The sequence below is a fragment of the Numenius arquata genome, chromosome 12, assembly GCF_964106895.1.
Source record: "Numenius arquata chromosome 12, bNumArq3.hap1.1, whole genome shotgun sequence".
NCBI classification, from domain to species: Eukaryota; Metazoa; Chordata; class Aves; order Charadriiformes; family Scolopacidae; genus Numenius; species Numenius arquata.
Genome location: NC_133587.1, coordinates 2,379,702 through 2,401,757, shown reverse-complemented (window position 1 = coordinate 2,401,757; position 22,056 = coordinate 2,379,702). Strand labels below are relative to the sequence as shown.

At 54.4% G+C, this 22,056-nt stretch overlaps 1 protein-coding gene across 1 annotated transcript; it reads left to right on the top strand.

Moving 5' to 3' along the window:
• Positions 1–282: 282 nt before the first annotated feature.
• On the top strand, positions 283–13,952 carry RBBP8NL (RBBP8 N-terminal like). The gene is made up of 13 exons (XM_074157539.1): positions 283–349; positions 1,665–1,707; positions 2,214–2,309; positions 2,660–2,772; positions 3,853–3,925; positions 5,245–5,411; positions 5,913–5,995; positions 7,430–7,593; positions 8,895–9,690; positions 9,875–9,983; positions 12,069–12,130; positions 12,451–12,577; positions 13,834–13,952. Exons 1-13 carry the CDS (start codon positions 283–285, stop codon positions 13,950–13,952), a joined length of 2,019 nt encoding a protein of 672 aa, XP_074013640.1.
• Positions 13,953–22,056: the final 8,104 nt, after the last annotated feature.

Below are 22,056 nucleotides of genomic sequence, written 5' to 3'. Positions count from 1 at the left end.
CTCCCCGCTTTGCCCGTGTCCCCAGTCCGGGGCTGAGGGAGGGTGGACAAACGCCTCCCCGGCTGAGCTGCTTTGTGCGTCTCCGTGGTTTAACAAATGATTTCACTTTCTAGATTTGGGCTTTGCCCCGTTTCTGAGACTTCGCAAAACGTCACCTACACAAGAAAATTCTCTTTTATTATTAGACTTCTTGTTTCTGTTTTAGACTGAAACCTGAATAATTTGAAAGGAAAGGACCCCCCCCAGGTTGGAAGCGGCCCTGCGTGCGGCACAGCCCCGAACATGACCACGGAGAGTTTTGCAGAATTCCTGAATAAGCTCAAGGAAATCCATGAGAAAGAGGTCCAAGGTGAGGAGACATGAGAAGTCTTGTTAAAAGCTGGCTGAGGTCCATTTCTTGGTAACGCCACCGTGACCTGTTTGGTTTGAAATAACCCAAAGGCAGGAGGTCTGGGTGCGGATTGGGGAGCTTTGGGAATTAGGGCTCCGATGTGGTGGAAGCATCACCCAGGGGGATGGATGGGGATGCAGCCTGTGGCCCTCAGGGGACCACACCATCTGATGGCGCCTTGGTATGGTTTATCCATCTTATCCCAGTGGAGAACAAGGTTTACAGAGAAACTCAGCAACTTTCTGAGTGATGAGGAGGAGCAGAAGAGAGAGGGCATTTCTGCATCCGATATCCCTGGAGTTATCCCATCTGTGGGAATCCCACTTGCTCCAAGCATTAATCACAGGGAATTTGGCTCCTTTCCTGCTGCTGCTGCCGTGGTCTGTGATAAAGGGGAATTGGGAGGTTTGCAGAGGTGACGTGCACCCACCGGCATCTTCCCTGAGCGATGTGGATTGGAGCATATTTGGATACTGAGGGATCAAAGGGAAAGTGGAAAGATGCAATAATCTATGGGACAGAAGCAGCAGGAGTATGAGGCTCTGTTAAAGAAAACCTTGGAGTCAGGCTGGATGGTTTATTCCTCTAGGGAATAAATTATTCCTCAGGTCATACGTTATTAAAATAAGAGCCATTAGGTTAAGCAACCGAATGCCAAATCCAATTGTTTTCCTATTAGAATAATTCCCAGTATCAATTTTATGAACAAAACAACAGCGCTTTTGGAGGATTCTGGCTTATGAATTCATTCTTCTCTTGTGTAATTTCAAGCCGTGTGAGAGTTGGAGGAAACTGTTGAGCAATTTAAACCACATGTTTACATCTACTTTGCATAAAATGGATTTGACAAGATGTAACGTCTGCAGATCCACCAACGAAAGCTGTTCTTGTTCAGCTGTGAATATCCTTCAAGATGCTTTGCAGCCCTGAGAGTTATAAAATACTGCCCACCTGGGAAATGAGTGCTGTAACGAAAAATAAGTAGAAACAAAACTGAAACAGACTTTTTGGGGGTGGGAGGGAAATGCAGACTCATTAAATAATGGAAATACAAAATGTGCTTACGTTTTGCACGACTTCTCCAGCTCCGTTAAACTGTGATATTGTTTAACACAGGCAACTTGTTGTTCCTTCTGGGAAATAAGGCTTGTAAATTGATGAGGTTTAGGCAAAGCCAGACGCCCTCCTGATGTTCTTATCATTGCGTTTTGTTTCTGAGTGCCGGGGAGCTGGCAATAAATACCCACCTCTCTGTCTCTGTTAACGATTCCAGGTCTGCAGACTAAGCTGACGGAGCTGACGACGGAGAAGTGCCGGTGAGCAGAGCCGCGTCCGCCCTCCCCATGCTGCGGTGACATTGTGCCCCTTCATTTTCAGCCCCCCCGGGCTCTCCCACGAGGCTGCCGGGGTTAGAGAGCAGGGTTGGCCTTTTTGCCTCTGCCACATTTCAACCTCTTGGTGACTTCAGCCGTGCAAACCCCCAGCACAGGCAGGGCTCAGGGTGGTTCCAGCCCACCTCCGGTTTACCTTCCCACCAGCAAGTGATGCTCGTGCCGATGGGTCTTGCTCTCTTGGGAAGCAATAAAATGGGACAAAGCAGCTGCCAACTCCAAGGGCGGGTGTCGCAGGGCAGCGTCTGGGCTCTAACACATTTGTTTCCCCTCCTGCCACACAAGAAAAAGTCATTCAGCCACAGCAGTGCGAGCACCACGGCGGGCTCAGAGCAGAAACCCTCCCCCTTGACGGGGCACTGTGGATAAAGGCACAGAATTGGGGGGGGAATCTAATGACCCTCTTTTCCTTGTTCTGTTTCTTCAATTAGTGATGCTCAGAGAATTGAAGAGCTGTTTGCTAAAAATCACCAATTAAGGGAACAACAGAAGGTCCTTAAAGAAAACGTAAAGGTGTTAGAGAACAGGTAAGCTTCATTTTTCACCAGGGTGCTGTTGTGTGGCGGTGAGTGCACCCTCCAAGGGGGAGAGTTCAGGGTTTGCTGCCTTCCCAGAAGCGAGCTGTAGCACAGGAACCCCTTTTTTGCTCATATTCAGCTGCTGGGAGAGCTGGGGGAGCCTGGGAACAAGCTGATGATGGTGGGGCTGGATCTCGGGGGGGTGGCAGGACCAGGGCTGGGCTCCCCGGGTGATAACTCCTCTCACCGATTCTGGGCTCTGGGCTGGATGTACACCCTTCTCCCTGGGGAGGGCAGGAGCTTATTTCCCCCGTGGGAACTGTATGTTAACAAGCTGCGGGCGATGGGTTCTCCCCCAGGCTGCGAGCGGGTCTCTGCGACAGATGCATGGTCACCCAGGAGCTGGCGAAAAAGAAGCAGAATGAGTACGAGACCTCCCATTTCCAGAGCCTCCAGCACATCTTCATCCTCAGTACGTACCGCCGCCTGCTGTAAGCTCGGCTTGGGCTGGCCGGGTCTCTTTGCTCCGTTAATTCCTTTCCCGGTTATTTGGACCTGAGCCCACCTGGTGACCGGGCACCCAGGAGGGGTTTGGAGATGGGGAGAAGGGAGGAAGCCAATGTGAGTGCGGAGGCTTTGAAAAATAGGGTTAGAGAAGGACTGTGGATGGCAGCCCGCTTCCCCCCCAGGCAGAGGTCACCGCTTGCACGAAGTGGCAGAGCTGGGGGGGCTGCAGCCCTCCTCACCTCCAGCAAAATGAGAGATGCTTACCCCGAGAGCAGCCCCGAGCTGGCCAGGCCCTGTCAGCTGCCTGGGGAAAAAAAAAAAAAAAAAAAAAAGATGCATTTGGCACCACAGAAGCAACACTCTGGCAAAGACAGGAAAGTCACAGCAGCAGCTCAGCACGGGTAAATGGAAATCAAGCAACACGTGTGATGGATCTTCTCCCGAGCCTCTGGCAGAGCTCCCAGCACCGCTTGGGCTCGGGGTATTTCTCCCTGGGGATCTGGCTGGCACAGGGAGGGTCGAGGGGTTAAAGGAGATAAGGTATTTTAGGGATTAGGAAGGAGGGAGAGGTGCCAGGACCCCTTGGTTTATCTCCCCCATTATGTCATTGCTCCCCGAGTGCTGCTTTTGAGCAGGAGCCTGCCTGGGAGCCTGCCTGCTCATCCTCGCCATGATGCCAACCTGCTGGGTGTCCACAGCTCCTCTGGTTTTCGTCTGATCCCCCCTGAGACCCTCAGACCTCCCCCTAACGCAGCCCCCGCTCCTTGGGGGCAGCCGTGGTGCCCACAGGCAGGATGCCGGCTGTGTCCATCCCACCGTGCTGCAGCCACCACCCCATCTGGGTCACTCTCTCCCCCCGATCTGGATGGAGCAGACCCAATCCTGACCAAACCCCAGTCAGAAAGTTGCTCCCTTTTATCCCTTAGCCCCCAGCATCCCTGGTGCAGTTCCCTCCTCCTCCCCCATGCACCCCAGCAAGCTGCCCAGGAGCATCCGCACTCTCCTGGGGACATCTGAATCCATGGTACCACTTGTGTCCCTGCAGCAAACGAGACGAACCGCCTGAGGGAAGAGAACAAAACTCTCAAGGAAGAACTGAAGAGGCTCCGGAGCCTGGAGTAAGTGCCCTCCTCGGTTTCCTTCATTACCAGGGATGTTGGTAAGGACAGAGGCATCCCCACAGCTGAGCAGGGCTACATCCAGACCGTGGCATCCTCAGGGGCATTTTGGCATCTAATTCCTATGGCATCTAATACCCTATGGGGTGTTTTAGTATCTAATTCACGTAGATGTTAGACACCAAAATACCTGTGGTGGTCTCTAAGTCCTTGTTGACTTTTTCTCACTCTCCCTATCACCTGCATCCAAGGATTCAGTTTTGGGGGACTGAGAGTATTTAACACCCCCATCTTGTGGGAGGCAAAGCCCTGGGCTACTTGCCTTGGCCATGGACCTCAGCCTGGGCTTCCATGACTTTTCCCCAGCACCAGCTCCCCTCCTGCAGCAGCCAGAGAGGGTCTGCGGGAAGCAGGCTGTGTTTTGGGGGCACTTGAGGGACTGAGATGGGATTAAGGGGCAGAAGCGACCTGCACCGACAGGTTCCTATCGCAGCAGAGCGCTGCGCTGAAAGCCAAGTAACCTGCCAGGCTGGCCAATATATACAAATCAGCTCATTCCTCAAGGGTTTAAAGTCCAGAGGAATTAGCACTGAGGGATTAGTTTAGAAATGTGTTTTCTTTGGAGCACAGAAGCACCATCCGCTTAAAGAGAAACTCCCTCTTCTACTCCCCGATGCTCCCCAAGGCCTGAGGGGTTTCAGAGCTGTAGGTCGGGCTGGGTTTGCTGAGCACCGAGTGCTCCTGCCCTGCTCTGCTCTTCCCTGGGCTGCCGGATGGGAAGATTTCCAGCCAAACATCCATGTCTCGGCATCAGGGTCCAGCCAGGACTTTGTCCATGACATAAGTGTGGGTCTCCCAGACTCAGTGACTCCCTCGTAGGGACCAAGACCATCAGCCCCACCATCTCAATGGGGTGAAGGGGGACAGCCACCACATCCCCCTGTTGAATCCACCCCTACATCAGGCTGAAAGCCCAGCCAGGGAGGTTCAGGTTCTCACAGAGCTTTTGCAATAGCCGCAGTTGGGTTTTGGCTTACCCAACGTCGTGGTTTCCTGCGACGTTACCCACGGCCAAGTGGGGAAATCAGACCTTGAGCTGTCCTGCTGGCTCTGTCCCATGCTCCAGGCTGCAGCTGAGTTGGCAATAAAATGTGATGGAAGGAGGTGGGTCTGAGGATCCGGTATATCCACATCCTTATAGATATAAATATGTATATTTATATATCAGGCTCTATAACTCAGAGCTCCCAGTACAGTGGCTCTCAAACCTTCCTTCTCCTGCCCCTTCTCCTTCATTCATGTCTTTCTCCTCTCAACAGGGACAGGACAAAGCACCCAGGAGTCACCTCCAGAGAAAGCAGCTCCCCCCCCAGCTCCCCCTTGGCTCTACTGTCCCCAGCGAGTAGGAACGCTGGCACTGAGAAAGCAGCTCCCAGGGGCGCAGAGGAAGCCCACCACGATGTGCCAGGTCTTGAGCTGGGAGAAGGTGGGTGCTGCTGGCTCCCACCGTCCTTGAGGGACCCGGGGATGGGAAGAGTGACTGAGCCGTGGTGCAAAGCTGCTCTGGGAAAGGGTCTGGAGAGCAAAGACCAAGCTGTTGGCGGCTCAGATGGACATTGCCATATACAGAATATCTGCTGGGGGTCAGGAAATACATGTCCAGGGAGAAACACGTTGCCTTGCATTAGAGCAAAGATCGCTCGGGTGTCCTCGCTGCAGGACAAGTGTTGTGCAGGTGTGGACCCGCCACCCAAGTTATGCAGACACCTTGTCATTGCCATGCTGCCACCCACACATGCCACGGAGGCTACGTTCAACCAGGTGCTGGCTTGAGCCAGACAGAAATTTTGGCTCAAAATCTTCAATAGGAGATAGTTGGTGCCAGCCAATACCATCTTTGGGAGGCTGCGAGACCCCAGCCCACTGCAGAGCAGCCCGTAACAGCTCTGCAGGACCATCACGGTGCCTGGTTGTATCTTTTTTACAGAAAAGCCTGCAGGACACAGAAGCTCTCCAAGCAGCAGGACTTCCCCAGGCACTGTCCTCCAAGAAGTAAGCCTCGCAGAAATGGTGAGTTGCCAGAGGTAGCCTGATGTCCTCAGGCCTTCTCCCCACCACTGTGGTGATCTGAACTGGATAAAGAGATCTAGACTGGGATAGGGAATGAGCACGAGGCACTTTGGGGGTGAAAAAATTAGCCAGAGGTGGGTGGTTTGCCATTGCCAGAGCCAAGGAGGGAGGGCACCTACCAAATGCCAGATGCATCCTATGCAGAAATTGCCCCTCACTGCAAGCAAAGCATCTGGAGTTTGACACAGGCTCCCGTCCCCGATGTGAGTGTGCCCATCTCTGCTCCTGTTTATCCTCCATGACAACACGTCTGGCATCCTTGAGTCCTCTGCCCATCACTTCGATTCCTCTCTCAGACATCTTGCTGAGGAAAGCTCTGAGGAGTGAAGGACCTGTGGAGATTGTGCTGTGTACAATCATTTCAGTGTAGCTTATCCTGAGTTATATCCTCTCCATCATCTGGGAGAGCAAGAAGCTGGAGCATTGTGAGTGCTGGAAAGGCCTGGAGAAGATTTAAACTGTGGGAGTTGTGGCTACCAAGAACAAATACACCACAGCCGCCCTGCCCAAAAGCATCGCAGATGTTTTCTCCACCTGCAGCATAATGAATACTGGTATTTTCAGGGGGGCTGGTATTCAGCGGTTGCCCTTTTGTCCGTTGATATAAGCCTGCCATGCCTTTAAAAAGCAGACAGTATGTGTCAGCCGAGGGATGCTGAGTGATATGGCGATACCAGGCACCAGGAGATGAGACGGCAGAACCTGCAGCCCTGTTCCTGCTCGTGGGAACCCAAGCCCACATACACACCCACTCAGGTGCTTCTGTTTTGGCACCGGCTTCGCTTACCTGAACTCCACAGAAAACTTGAAAGAGCAGGTGGAAAGGGGTTTTGGTTAAGGCTGCAGGCAGGCTGGAAGAATAATTAATAGGGATGGCAGGAAGGGTTGGTGACATCTCCAGGTGGACAGGGGAGAGTCAAGTCAGAACATGTGGTGAGCCTTTCATGACAGCAGATGGAGGTGATGATGTCCTGGCCCCGCAGCCGGGTTCTCCACTGGAAATACACCCATCAAACCAGTGTCTGCCGGGAGCTTGCATGAACTCAAGTCTGGTGGCCCAACTGGGGGTCAGGGAATTTGCAGGGTCTTATCTTGGTTAAGCCACTGAATCGTGGCTTGACTTGAGGGGAGGCACAAGACCTGGGCTACCAATCGGTGCAGGCAGAAAATACAGAGTGCTGTAGATCCCGCTAGAAAACCTGAAGGGGAAATTTCCTGGGAAAACCAATAAAAATGGGGTTGAGCTGTTGATCAGAATTGTGCCAAACGGAGCTCTTGGGAGCTGTCTGTCCTATTCCTGCTGTGTCTCTGCTCGGGGGGATCCTGGGGTGCACAGCAGGACGGCTCATCCAGACTTCCTCTCCTCTGCCACAGGCATCCCAGAGGATCTCTAACCAGCTGCATGGAACCATTGCCCTGGTGAGACCTGGCTCCAGACCCTGCCTCCTGGAAAAAAGCCCTTCAGGGGCAGCAGTGTCCCCACCACCACGGAAGACCCCTCTCCCACCGGAGCGCGAGCACAGCCCCATCCTTGAGGCGTGAGTTACTTCCTTGTGGGTCACAGTGTGGGTCTGACCCGTGGCCCATTGATCCTTCCCACTGGGCAGACAGACATGAGATGGCCGGTATTTGCTGTGCCTGTCCACCTTCTCCAGACTTCTCCCACAGCCTTGGGGTTGGGGGGCTCTCCCAGTTTATACCAGCAAAAAATGCCTGGAATCCAACCTGACGAGATCAGCCTCTGGTTCCTCCAGCTCCGTCAGACAGTCCCATAGAGCGAACCAGGTGCCCCCACCTCCAGGCAGGAGTAGAAGGACTTGCCCCACAGGAGGCAGCAATTCCTGCTCCTCTTTATCTATTCTAATGGGCTTTTCTGCCGGGCTCAGCACTTCCCTGGGCTTATCCTCCCCATAGGTTTCAGAAGCGTAGAGGCTGAGCAAAGCCAGTGAGTTCACTCGTAGAGACAGCGAGTTTCCCAGAGTGGCAGTACATCTGCTGAGCATTCCCAGGAAAAGCTCGCACACATGAAAGCTGCCAAATCACCAGTGACAGCAGGGACTTGGGTTTGCAGGGCAGGTTCATGCACCATACCAACCTCTCAGCATGATTGTGAAAATCATAGAATCATAGAATGGTTAGAGTTGGAAGGGACCCTGAAGATTGTCCAGTCCCACCCCCCTGTCCTGGGCAGGGACACCTCCCACCGGACCAGGCTGCTCAAAGCCCCCTCCAACCTGGTCTTGAACCCCTCCAGGGATGGGGCAGCCACAGCTTCTCTGGGCAACCTGGGCCAGGCTCTCACCACCCTCACAGCAAAGAATTTCTTCCTGAGGTCTCATCTAAATCTTCCCTCTTCCAGTTTAAAAATCTCCCATTGAATGAGAGTAGGGAAGGGTGGGCTGTTCCGCTGTCCTGGAGGTCTTCAAGCCCACCAAGGCACTAAGAAATGGGGGTAGTTAGGATGCTTCTGGCTGCAAGGCATGGTTTGACGAGTGATTTCTCAGCAGCAGCACTGATGTGAGCGGTCACCGCATCCCCCGACTCGCTCAGCCCCCTGCCTGGAGCTGCCACGGCCCTGGGACAGGAGAGTGCTGGTGGATGGTGGGATGGGGATGGTTTCCTGAGGTGTGCGGGGACCCACTGCCGGCTGCCTGACCCCCACGGCCACCGGGACCCTCCTCCCCAGCACAGCACCCAAAGACAAACACGGTGCATGGGCCAAGAGCTGAAACAGGGCACAGATACAGCAGGAGAGACCACCCACACCGCCTGCAGGAGAGGGGAAAATCATGTGAAAATTCTTTAATTAACGTGATTATTTTTTTCCTGCTCCTTTTAGCTATTTAACGGCAAGCAAACCAGACTCCCCCAAGGTTGCTCCATCCTATGAGAACCTAAAACTGACGGCCCGGAGGGAGCAGCTCTGCCTCCTGCACAAGCACCTCTCCCTGCACCAGCTGGGGCTGGCGACCAACTGTGCCTCAGCCGAGCGGGACGGCGGCAGCTTCTCCAGCCACTTGCTCAGGGCCAAGGACGCCGACGGCAGGACGCGGCCCCGTGAGGGCTGGGAAGATCGTGCAGCCCTGCTGAAGCTCCCCGCCACCATGGTCTACGTGAGGGATCAGCACCTGGAGGAGAAGCTGCAGCTCCTCAAGCAGAAGGAGCGGCTGCAGCAGTTCCTCATGCAGAGGTGCCAGCCGGGCCAGCGGGCAGACGGAGATCCAAAACCCGTGCCCAAGGAGCGGCCACTCTCCCCGTGGCCAAGCATCACACCAGGATGCAAGGAGGAACGGTCCCTCCTGGAGGATGCCGCGGATGGGAAGGAGGAGAAGGAGCTTTGGCTGAGCCAGGACATCTCTGAGCTGCGAGAAAAGGTGAAGGTGGCAAGGGACGATGGTGCAGACACGCCGCTGGATCTCTCAGACTCCAGCCGTGGCAGGGAAACGGGCTGGCATAGCCGCCGGGAGCTGTGGGGGGCCAGTAGCCCTCGGCTGAGCCCTAGGGAGAGCCCCGTTTTGCCGGCCACCCACAGGAGACATGGGGCAGAGCAGGACAACTCGTGCTTCCACTACCGCTGGCCCAATGCCACCCAGGCACTGCCTGGTGCTGCCGAGGAGGAGGAGGATGCAGCTGTGGTGAGTACAGCTTATGTTGGCATCAACCGTGGCCCCTTCCCCTCCCCAGGGGGTCCAGCACCAGTGCTGGCACCGTTATGACCACCATGCTCAACCCCATGGGTGTCACAGTCATCACGTAGGGGCTGGGGACAGCCCTTTCCTGCCTGGTGAAGGCAGCATTTGTGCTCCCTGTATCCCACAGCTCACGCTCCCACGGGCACATCTGACAAACAACTCCACGCCGAGCGACCCAGAGGCCCTTCCAGAGACGGGGGTGAGAGTGGCCGCCAGTGCACAGAAGGGAGAAGCAGGTAAAAAGCCCCAGGCAAAGGTGACATTTGAGAAGGCAAGAGCAAAAGGTGCATTTTAGTGAAGGTATCTCACAGCCGGGAGCTCTCTGTGCCGGGCTCTGCAGGCACCTGCAGCCCCCACTGATAACCAGCGTTGGACACCCTTCCGGGGATCCAGGTTCCCAGCTCTTTTGGGTGATTGGGGGAACTTCGGGTTTCGCATTTCCATCCTTGAAGGCTCAATTTTAGCTTTAGGGATGCCCAAAATTCAGGCTCAGTTTCCATAGGGAGAAAATAACCCTGGCTGTTCTGGAGAAGAGCCCGGTATCTCTGCCCAGCACAGGAGCCACCCCTGGGGTGCCCTTCCCTGTAGAGTCCCCTGCCCTCAGCTGCTGGGTGGCACAAGGTTCTCCAGGAGCTAAAGAGCTCAGTTCCCATTAGCAAAACCCACTCCAGGGTGAGCCCTGACAAGACGACATTGCTGCTCCAGCATTATCCACCCCTCTCAGGGAAGCAGAAGCTCAGAAGTCACCCCAGCAGAGATGGAGGAAAATGCAAGAGGTGTTGCAGGACTAAAACCATGGAAAAACCATGGAATGGATGGAAAAGCCATCCCTGTCTGTGCTCCAAAGCCTGTCCTGTGCTGGAACAGCACGTAGGGCTGAGCATGGAGCGAGGGATGCTGGTACCTGCAGCAGGTAGGACAGGATGCTCTCCTCCCTTTCCCTCCTCCACCCCCTGTAAAAGCCTTTTCCATCCCCAGATCCAGCAGTGCCCTTAGTCTGGGGACACACGGTGCTTTCTCCCTGCCCCACCGCCGCGGGACGTGGGCGGCAGGTTGGGTGGGAGGACAGCAGCCATGGGGAGCGGAGCGGGAAGCACGTCTCCCAGAGCTGCTCGGTACCAGCCTTACTGGCTCGGCCAGAAAGTTGAGCTCGCCTGGATTAGTCGGTCTGGGCGTGTCGGAGCGGTTTGGGAACACTCTGCCGAGCAGGATTTTGCACGGTGGAAAAAAAAAAAAATAATAAAAGGGGTGTGGGGGGGGTAGTCCTCTGATTTACATGCTGAGGAGATATCATCATAGCAGAAGAATTTCAGCTGATTACATTCTGGGTGTGGGAATAGAGGACTTTCTTCAGTTCTCACCTTAAGGTTGACACAAAGCCCAGGAAATGACACACAAATAATTCCGCACTTTCTAGTGAACCTTAATGCGTGGAGGGATAAAGTGAGGATGGGATCAGACCGTGGGGGCTCTGGGAGTGCCTGAAAGCAGCCCCATCCACTCTCCCATCTGTGCAGAGACACCAAGGGAGTCTGCCCTGCTGACAATCCCACTCCTCCTGGACCAGGGTGTCAGGGGCAGAGTCCCGGTACTGAGGTCCTGGGATGACCCTGCCCCTCGGAAAAGGGCACAGCTCCATCCCCAGCCCTTTCTGCCCCCCCCCCCCCGCCCCAGGTGTGCTGTGTGGGTGCAGATGGGGTGATGCCACCGCCAGTGAGGCTGGGTCCCCATCCTGGGCAGCTCCGCGCTGTGCGGAGGGTCGGTCCGTGTCCGGTGGGTGCAGGTACGTGTCCGGGGTTGTGTGGCCTCGGGGCCTGTGTGCAGCACAATCCTTTTTCTGGGCAAGGAAGCAGTTCCCCCACCTCTTCTTTCTCTTCTTCTCGGCACACGTTCCCTTCCGAGAGCCACTGACCGGCAGCAAACTTCAGGATTCTCCATTTTGGCCTCTTTACCCCAGATACATTTCTCCCCACCTGGGTCTCAAACAGGCAGGCACAGTCTGGGGGTTTAAATACCCCCCAGCTCCCGACCTGGACGTGCCCATGAACTTTGGGACAGCGCTTGTGATCTTGGGGTAGCAAAGTCCCTCAGCTACAGCTTTATTGGGAGCTGGTTCCCCAGCAGTCTCCTGCTGGATCTCCCATGAACATTCATTTCAAGCCACGTAGCTTTGCAACAGTGCCTCTGCTTTGCAGTAGTTTATTGCTGAACGTGTTTTCTGCCTCGATGGCTCTCAGAGCCTGGGCCGGTGGCTCTGCATCTGCTCCTGAGCTTGTCAGGCCCCCACAAGCCAAAAAACCCTTCCTTTTGTGTCTCCTTAGATGACGATGATGCTGAGTCTGGGAAGCAGGAATCCGATGAGCCAGACACGACGGACAGCGAGGTTTGTTCGCTCTCCTCAGCCCACGAGCTCGGGCTGTCGGGTCCAAGAGGCACGAGATGGGTTGTCCCTGCCCGAGCTCACTCCGGGAGGTGATGGCTCTTCCTCCACGAGGTGCCAAACCCCATTCCCACACTGTTACTTAACTTGTTGCTGAGGGATAGAGATACCACTCTTTTCAGTGAGTCAAGAGGGTTTATGAACAGCAGCATTTGTCACCACCCCATAGCAATGGTCACAAAGGTCCCCAGCAATGCGCCGGGCCATCAGCTCCTTGGAAAGTGGGGTTGTTTGTAGACTGACTGCTCTTCTCGTTGGTGTAGGTGGCTGTCCCGTATGAAGATGATACCCTGCCAGAAGGCCAGGCTGACGGGAAATATTTTTGCACCAAAGACAAAGCTCATGCGCTGCAGAAGAAGAGAAAAAGAGGACAGGATCCCTGGACAAAAGGTAGGGAGGGAGGAGCTGCCTGTGGCATCAGCTCGGGGCTACAACTTCTGCTGCTTCCTGAGGGGCTCCTGGAGGAACACCCGAGGGCAGCGGCTGGAGGAAGGTTCTCCTCTGCCAAGTGCATGCCACGCCGCAAACAAGTGTTTGCCCAAGGTGATACAGCGGAGTCTTTCGTTTCCCTGAGATAAGACACGTTGTGCTGTGTTTGGGCAACACATCTCCAGGCAGGGGAGCCCCTGGTAATGGTTAGCCAGGGGAGCCTGGGCAGGGTGGCCAGGAGAGCACTCCCCAGCGCCTAAGCTAACAGGGCTAAGTCCCTCATGTTTGCTTAGCCTGTCAGGGAGGTGGGGATCGGAGAAGGCCAAATTCCCAGGGGTGAGTCACTGACGTCCAGAGAAAGGTTCCTGCCAGCTCTGTTGATCTTCCAGTGTGGCTGCGGAGGTTTCCCTGCTGACAGAGGAATGTGTTGTACCCCTGCTCCCTCCAGGTGAAAGAGCAGAAAACGGCTCCTGATAAGGGCTAGGATAGGACAGTGTGGCTGTCAAGCCTTAAAAAGTGTTCTGTCAGAAACACCCCGCTACTAACCCCCCTTGTACTCTTGGTAAAGTCAGGGAAGCGTCAACCCAATTACAAAAGTGGAGAGGGCTGTTGGTTAAGCATGAAGGGAGCTTGTTTAACAGGCAAGCGCTGCCCCTTGCTCTGTGTCTTCAGAGGTGCCAGCTGGCTCAGGGAACACCACCGCAGCTGAGCCAGAAGAGGATTTGCTCTACGAAACCAGCCGCTGGGAGCAATGGGGGGGAAGCCGCCCTGTGCTCCCCGGGGTGGACACCATCCCACCCTCCGGGACTGGATGGGGACGTCCCGAGCGAGGGCTGGATGGAGTTGTGGCAGGAATGGGTTGTTGAAGAGGCATAACCCCTCTCTCAGCATGTGGTGTGTGCCGAATACCCTGCTGGACGGGGGAGAAATCCAGGACATGCCTCCCGCTGGGCTGGGTACCCTCTCGGGCACGCTCCTGCATCGGGTTGGTTCTCTGCCTATTTCTGCTTCACGTGTCGTTTGTGCTCCCAGGGTCACAACAGCCTTCCCCGGGTACCCACGCATCTCACGTGTGAGAGGGGTGTCTCTTCATCCTTCCTTTGCTGAGCTTTGCTTCCCCCTGTGCTGTCCCTGTTGCGGGACGAGGCCACACTGACCTCGTACATGTAAATCCATCACTCTGTGCTTAACTCCTGCCGTCACCGTGCTGTTCACAGGAACAAAGAAGTCAATGAGAGGAAGAAAGAAAGTCAAAGTGGAGCAGTGCTCAGCGGGGATCACGAAGGAGCCGGAGAGCTGCTCCGCTTCCCACAACGATACCTGCGAGGAGAGCTAACAGCTGGGCAGGATGAGAAGCAACACAGATGCTGAAGACCAAAGGAGAGGGCTCGGAGACCTCAGCATCCCTCCCGCGCTGGGAGAGCGACTCCTCCCGCCCTGCTGGGCCAGGCAGCGGGGAATTCATAAGGACTTGTTCCTGACTACGGCACCCTAAAAATCCTCACTGGGTGTCAGGGGCAAGGAAGAGCCGTGGAGTGGATACCTGGAGCAGCCAGGTCACTGCTGGTGGAGCAGCGCGTTCGGTGACCTCCCAGCCCCGCACCGGAGCAGACCCTGGGGCTGGTGCTAGGAAGAGAGATGACATCTGCAGCGCTCACCCTGGGTTGGGACCATGTTCTTCCCTGGGATTTCCTGCAAGGAGAATGAACTACACAGACCCTGCTCCCCGTGTTCGATGTCCCGGTGGGTGGCCGAAGGGTGGTGACCACGCTGAGCGCCGCGGGGCCCCGTGCATGAACCCACGTTGATTAAATCCCTATCCAGGTTTCATACACGTGTGGATCTTGTTTGACCTGGAGAAAGCCCACAGCGGGTTTTTTTTCTAGTTAAGTGAGGAGCAAGCATGTGGGCGGGCAGGTGGGACATGTCCCTGGAGAAGAGCTCGGGAAGGGAGGGTTTGCCTGCCGCCTGTCCCCAGGGTGTCCTGCGTGCCCAGCAAAGGCAGGTGTGTGACACCCTGCTGTGGCTCACAGCAGAGCACCAGCTCAGCGGTTCACGCTGACCGGGGCAGGATGGCCGGGAGCTTGTTTTCACCTGGATAACCTGTTCTGAAACAATTTTTTTTCTGATGTGTTAAGCAAGGGCAGGTTTTCCTTCAGCATCAAGTGATCCCCGAAAAACAGAGCGAGGGTTGACAGGTTGGAGTGGCGGCAGGAATTTGTATCTCACCTGCCCTGCTGTGGCAACTGCTTCCCCCCGAAAAACCCACACAGAAGGGGCTGAGTTCGGCCCGAGACGCCCCTTTGGGCTCATCCCTTTCGCCGTGCTCTGCCCTGAGGAGCAAAGTCCTGGCTTGTGAGTTACCCACTGGCAGTGGATACTCTGGGAATCAACGTCTGTGCTCAGAAATGCTTGAGGCGTCCAGGTTATAAAGTGGTAGTGGGTCTAACGGAGAAAGCAGCACCTCCATCCCCAGCACCGGCTGCACCGGCGATGCCCCGTGTCCGGGAGAAGCAGGGGGAGGCGGGTGGGCAGCGCAGGAGGGACCCTGGGGGTTTCATGGCACGACCACCCGCTGGTCAGACCCCAATTTACACAACACCTTCTCCCGGGGACCAGCTCAGCCCAGGTAAGGTCCATCTCTCATTTTGCACCTCATTTTGCGGACGCAGTGTGCAGGGGCTGGCACAAGGAGGGGACGGGCAGCCGGGGGGGTGCAGGGTTGATTCATCCCAGATCAAAGTGTTCATCAGATCACGGCCGTGGAAAGTGGATGAGGGACACGAGTGATACCTTCCCCCTTCAGTCCCGGGCAGCCGGGACCGTGTCTGTTCCTTGCTCGGACTGACTTGCAGGGAGCAGCAATTCCCAGAGCGGCACTGAACACACACGGTGAACGGGATAAATCTGTCTTTTAAAAATACCCCATCCAGAAAAAAAAAAAGAGAAGTTGTCGTGGAAATGTAATCCCGTAAAGAGGCCCCTCAGGCTGCAGGGAGGCAGCCTGGGATCGGGAGAACTGAAGCAGGGAGGGAACTTTTATGCGACTATAAAATAATCCCCTCCCTATGACGATCCCTCGATAAGCAAACCGTGCAGAAGGCCTGCCAAAAATAATGAATTCCTCAATTTCTTTTTTTTTTTTTCCACAGAGATTTTTTTTTTTTTATCTCCCATTGCACAAGACCACTGCAGAATTCACCTTCATGTACTGGACTTTTATTTTCTTTTATGTTGCTTCTTGCCTTTTTCCAGCAGGCGTTTGGAGCTGACGCCCCGTATCTCCGTGCGGGATGTGTTTGCGGGGCTGGCAGGGACACGCATCCCATAGTTGGGGCAATCCCATCACTGTAAGAGCAAAAAAATAGTTTTGTCAGCTCTGAGCAAAGTGCTGAAGTGAAATAAACTTTATACTCTGCCCTTGTTCCAGCCCTGGAAACTCTGCTCCTGCCCAGCCCCTGCCTTGCTCTTACCCCCCCACCACGTTGCAGAAACACGGTTAATTGCTGAAGTCCATTAATTCTCGTAATTATGCTCGTCAAGTCTTTCGTTCTTTGATTTGGTGATACGTGGGCAGCCTCAGACTTGAGCTGTTCTGCTGTAAGGAGGGAACCTGAGACCTGCGAGGAGCCCTGGAGCTTGGCAGAGTTTTTCCGTGGGTGGGTTGGGTTCTGCTGGAGGTAAGGTGTTTGCAGGGACACACCGGGCTGGTCCTGCCGTCCCCGAGAGCAGGGCAACCGCTTAACAACTTCACCGGAGTTTGGCTAACGACTCCAGGGGGCATCTCTGCACCAGACCCAGCGATCTCTGCTTTTTTTTTTTTTTTTTTTTTTTCAGAGTTAAACCATTTTTCACAGAATCTTCGTGGTTGGAAGGGACCTTTGAGATCATCGAGTCCAACCACAAAAAAAAAAAAAAAACAAAACAAAAAAAAAATTGTTGAAATTTTGTTGCCACATTTCTGTTCAACACCAGAAGGACCGCTTTACACAACGATCTCCAAAAAGCCGCTGAAACTACCCTTCGAACGGCAAGCCACAGAGCAATAAAGCAGAAGAGAAGCCGTCCCATGAACAGATCAGTCCTTCTGGGAGGCTGGCAGCTCACGTTCGTTTTGTTCAGGCAAATTATAGCGCTGATGTCATCAGTGACGCGATGCAGGTAGGACGGCTGGGCCGCTGAACTGGTTTCCTGGAGGAACGGGCTCAGAGCACGGCTTGGGTCGGCTCCGGCCGGGGGCTGGACTTGAAATCACACACAAATCTGGAAAAGCAATGGTGTAAGCGTTTCTGTTCACTTTTAGTCCATCCAAAATAGCAACAACCGGCTCCCTTACTGCCCGTTATGCAAAACAGCTCCAATAACAGACCATCACAGCTCTTTTCCTTCCTGATCCTTGAGCACCTGTAGGTTCTGAACCATCCTGATCGCACAGACCCCCCCCGGTCCTCCCTCTGCGTCAGCCTCCCACCAAACCCAGCAATAAACCGATGTTTTCAGGTACTCTCTAGACTTGATTTCATAAGAAAAAAGTCGGTGCAAGTCTAGCTGTGAGTATAAATCTCCATCTTGGGGAAAAAAAATAAATTGCCAGGGCACAAAGGTTCCTCTGTTGTGTGTGTAGCGGAGCCGGTGCTGGGCAGGGAAGGAGGAACTCCAACAAGCTCAAAGCAGAAGGGAACGGTGCTGGGGATGCAGCTGGCTGCGATGCAGGAACCAAAAGCACCAAAAATAGAGAAATGCACATCAGATTCTTCCCCCTTACAACTTTCGGCTGTGATACCGCCTCTATGGCAATAGGTATTTTGAAGGCGACTCAATTCGCGCTCTTTTCATGAGACCGAGCACCACCACCTCTGTGGTGAAATGCTTTTAGCCGAGATCTGATCAGTAAGTAATGCCCATTTATAGCGCTGGCTGTGGAAACACGGCTTCACCCCTCAGTTCGTCGCAGGCAAACTCGTTCCAGGCATGACTGGAGCCTTGCTTAAGTCCCGTTTGGGGGATTGAAGTGGGCTGGGCATTTGGCATAGGTCCTTCCCAAGGTCAGACGTGCCCTGCACCCGTGGGAAAAGGCAGCATCAGCCGGGCAGTCCCTCACAGCTCTGCGGTGGCAGCCGGGGCTCGGGGGGACAGGGTCAACTCGGGTGTTCAGCACAGGGCACGAGGGCACGGCTTTACCCTTTTGCAAGGAGGCTGTGCAGCCCTGGGTAGGTTCAGCAAGTCCAGCCTGCGGTGGTGGTTCTTGGAAGGGAGAGATCCTGTGCCTTCCTTTGCTCCTTTCTCTCAGGCAAAGTTTATCATAGGAATTTTTGAGCCAAAGCGCGTGTTCCTCCCGCATCCCTTGGGCATCACGGCTTTCTGGTCTGCCTTCAACATTGCCATCAGCCCTTCAAGAGTTCCTCAGCCCCGGGAGGGCTGGGCTGCGCACCCTGCTCTTACCAAACTCACAGCTGCTCAGCTCCAGTGGGACTTCTCCAGAAAACACGTTTTACAAGATCCTCCCGTGAGAATTATTGATCTATTAATAACAGCACGTAGCGCAGCGCCACGTGGTTCGGGGGAGAGGGTCTGACTCCTTCATTCACAAATCCTCACATAAATACTACACACATTTCTCATGGCGGGAGCACACGGCCCTCCCGAGCGCAGAACTACGTGATTAAATCCATCAGCTCCCTGCTTTTTAAATACTCGGTGTCACGCAGAAGGGCCTGAGTCATTTTCCAAGGCACAGACTTATCAGCACAGAGGTCTGCTGGCAGTGTTTGCCTCCCAGGGCTCAGCGTGTTCTTTTGCTGTAACTAGAAAGCTGCAGGATTGCGTCACCCACCGCGGGCGAGCACTCGGGAATCCAGGGGACCCGGCCACTCAGCTCCAGCATGGCCAAGAGAAAGCAGGACTCCCAACTGGAACCAACTGGAGGCAGGTGAAAACCATTGCAGGTCACTTGGCTAATGTACTGGTGGGGCCAGCAGCCCGAGGCAAACCCGGCTGGAGGGTTTGGGATGCAGGAGGTGAGCGCTGGAGATGGATGTGCCAGTGGAGAGCAGGAGTGGTCCAACACATGAGTGCAGTGAGGAAAGGTTTCATCATTTCTTACAGACAAAACATGTAGGGAATGATATTTCTGGGCATTTTCTGAGACATACTAAATAGGAGGGGAAAGATGAGCTCAGGAGAATGCACAGTCCCAAAACCACGCTGGCTGGTCTTTAGATGGATATGGTGAGTGTGAAGCTTAGCTCCAAAGCGTGCCGTGAGTGTGTGGATGTAAGGAGAGGATTTAAAAGGGATGAACTGTGATAGGATCCTGGGGACAAGGTCCTTGAACTAGAGCCTGTTTGGGAGAGAGAAGACAATAAGCTCTGGATGCATGTTCCACTTACACACCATCCTCCCAGGCTTCCAGAGACCCCCCTGGTCCCCCGTGAGGGCTCTTGGATCCCCATCCACACCCTGCTCAGGCTGGAAAAATGTGCACAGAAATTTCTGGTGCCTTATCTCAATACTAGCAGTTCCTCCAACGGGAAGGCTGTTCTTTCTCCTGGTTCCCAGCCTAAATATATTCATGACCTGTTTATCTTCCCTTGATTTTGGGCCATGATTTTGCAAAAACTATAACACCCAGCCCACATATGTACTTTAAAATGCTGTCTCATATCAGATGCTTAGACCAAATCTTGCAGTTCTTGCATGTAGAAAAATCCCAGTGACTTTGGTAACTCTACTCCCCAAATAATATTGGAATAAGGGCTCACAGGCTTGGCTGGCCCCACACCAGCTCCTTATTCCAGCAGCCCCTGACTGGTCAGACGTATCCACACAGCCCAGGGCTTCCTTTAAGGTAGAGCAGGAGCTCCAGGAGCAAAACAAGCATGAGTTGAGTATTGGAGGCTGAGAGTCACGCTTCACATTTGTGCGATAACCCTGTTATAAATGCAAAACTACCTCCCCCTTGTCCAGGGGGCGATGCAGCGATTAATATTGGAGAGTGTTTCAGCCCAAAATTTGAAGCTGCTATGCAGCAGCCCTGGGATGAGTCCGGCCTTTCTCCCAAACAGCATCCCTGGGTATGAATTAGGAGCATCTCCAGCCAAACGGAGCTCAGGCTCCCCCCGTCCCCCTGCTGCGGTGATTCCCTCGTTGCGGGGAAGAGGGACAAAAGTTTGCTCGGGGTTGTACCCCGTCGCTGCTATTTGTGGAAACGACGCTGATGTGGCAGCCATCTGTTTTAGCGGCAGGATCCTGGAAACATAGCACCGTGCCCCCTGTACTCACACGCCGGGAGCTCGTTCTCCCGTCAGCCGCAGATGAAAGCTCCCCAGCGTTAACAGCAGCAACGCTCACACCGCTAAATTCAGCTTTGAAGTCAGCAACCCACTAAGCTATGGAGGCTGCCTTCTTTCTGCTTCATCCTGCGCTGACTCAGTGGGACGATTTACATCCTACAGCTGTTTTTACAAGGAAAGAATGAGAAAGAAAAATCCCCTATTTATTTTTAAAAATCCAATCTTGGGTTCTAGAGAATTGTTTGAACAAGCCTAGCTAGGTTTCCATGCCCATTTATCCCTTGGCTTATTTGATGAGCTTGCCAGCAGGAAGGATTTTAATTCCTTTTTATCCCAAATTATTTTTTCCGCAGCTGTGATATGAGATGATTCTGCCAAATAATTTAGGCTCAAAATCTGACCTATATTGAATAGCATAAGACACTGAGGATGTTCCTGGAATTTTGAGGGGAGAGTTTATATTTCACTGTAGGCTTTTTAATGGAAGCCTACAAGAAAACATTGTCCTATGTTTCCTATCCTAATCCTATTATTATAAAATACTATTAATACTATAAGACAAGTATTGATGTCTCACTTGCAACAGTATATAAAAAAAAGGATCTCATAAAACAGTCATATGAGAAGCTGTAGAACCTGTATGTGTTTTATAGGCCAGTTTCAAAATCTATCTTTTATTCAGTGCCCATATTTCAGGTCATATCATCAGACATCAGTTTGATGGCTGGAATAAACTGCAAGCAATATTAGGAGTTGTCACGTCGCTGCTTTAAACATATTTGGCAAAAGCATTCACCATTCGAAGGGGCCTGCGTTGCGAATACATTAATACCTGCTTAACGGTAAATATCTCAGTAGACCCTCGTTAATGGCAAATTTAGTCCGACATGACCATGTCTATGGGCAATATCCCACCTGAGAGCACAAGATGCTCCAGAGCCTGCGAGGTGGGAAGCCCAGGAGTCTGCAAGGGCCAGTTCAGCTTCGGAGGAACCCAGAGGCCACCAGCACCCACACCCTGGTCCTCGCAGCACCAGAGGCTTCCTCACGCCCAGCAAAGCTCCCAGACCTCCTCCGCCAGGCCCAGTGGCGTGGACATTGTCACTGCACATCAGCGTCCTCTGCGGAGGGCAGAAAGGGCAGAGCTCTCTTACTTGGCAAGGGGTCAGAGCATCATCCCGAGATGTGGGAGACATCGGTTCAAGCGCCTCAGGGGCATGTTTATTCCATGCAGTATAAACACAGCAGTCCGGGAAGCGGCGTGCTGCGCTGAAATGCCTTGACTCACTTTGTAGAGATAAATACCAAGTTTCTGCTCTCCTAGACCCGGGTCTGCCTTGCCCATATACGGCCCGCGATCGGTGCTGCCTCAGCTTTGCTTCGGGGGCTGGGAGCCGTGGGGATTCATCCCTCTGCACGGGTTTCGGGGGCTGCTGGTGAGTCTCAGGGCCGTGCACGGGTATCCATGCCCTGCACCGGGACCCGCACCCTCGGGGCCGGCAGGTTGGGGTCCACCTCAGCCCCGCAAGCCTAAAGGCTGGGTCCCAGGCTGCTGGGCTGGAGCAAGAGGAGCAACCGCCTTCGTCTGCTTTTACAGGAGCCATCTGACGGGCAGAGACGCCCACCGATGGTTTTAGCAGATGTGTCCTCCCTACCCGCAGGAAGGGCAGGAGACCTTGGGAACGGGTGACCGCCAGAGCGGGTGGGGAGATTTTAAAAAATCATACAAAGGGACACAGCGGCTGTTTGTGCAGAGACACGGTGGGTGTTTGGGTGGGGACACGGTGGGCGTTTGCGTGGGGACACGGTGGGTGCTTGCGTGGGGTGGTGGTGTGTGGTCAGGTGGGGACACGGTGGGTTTGTGGCTGTGGTAGGGGAGTACCTGAGGGAGGAAGGGGCTGCCTGCGGGCCGGCGCCGGGGAGAGGGCCAGGGATGCGCTGTGCCGGACCGCGGCCAGCCCCCGCCCGCCCGGCGGGGGCACCACCGAGCCTCCCGGGCCGCCGAAGAGCCGTTGCGCACCGGCACTAGGACCCGTCAGAGCCCCACCGGCAGGCGAGGGGAGGGCGGGGCTACCGGTGCCGAGAAGCCGAGCCAATGAGCGCGGGGCCGCCGTCGGATTCATTTACATTCCGCCGCGACGCATCCAA

Bases quoted from the DNA above. Each gene is read 5' to 3' on its own strand.
- RBBP8NL (XM_074157539.1), top strand. From the start codon at position 283: ATGACCACGGAGAGTTTTGCAGAATTCCTGAATAAGCTCAAGGAAATC. The intron at 350-1,664 runs GTGAGGAGACAT...TAACGATTCCAG, and splicing joins CCATGAGAAAGAGGTCCAAG to GTCTGCAGACTAAGCTGACG. The intron at 9,984-12,068 runs GTAAAAAGCCCC...GTGTCTCCTTAG, and splicing joins TGCACAGAAGGGAGAAGCAG to ATGACGATGATGCTGAGTCT.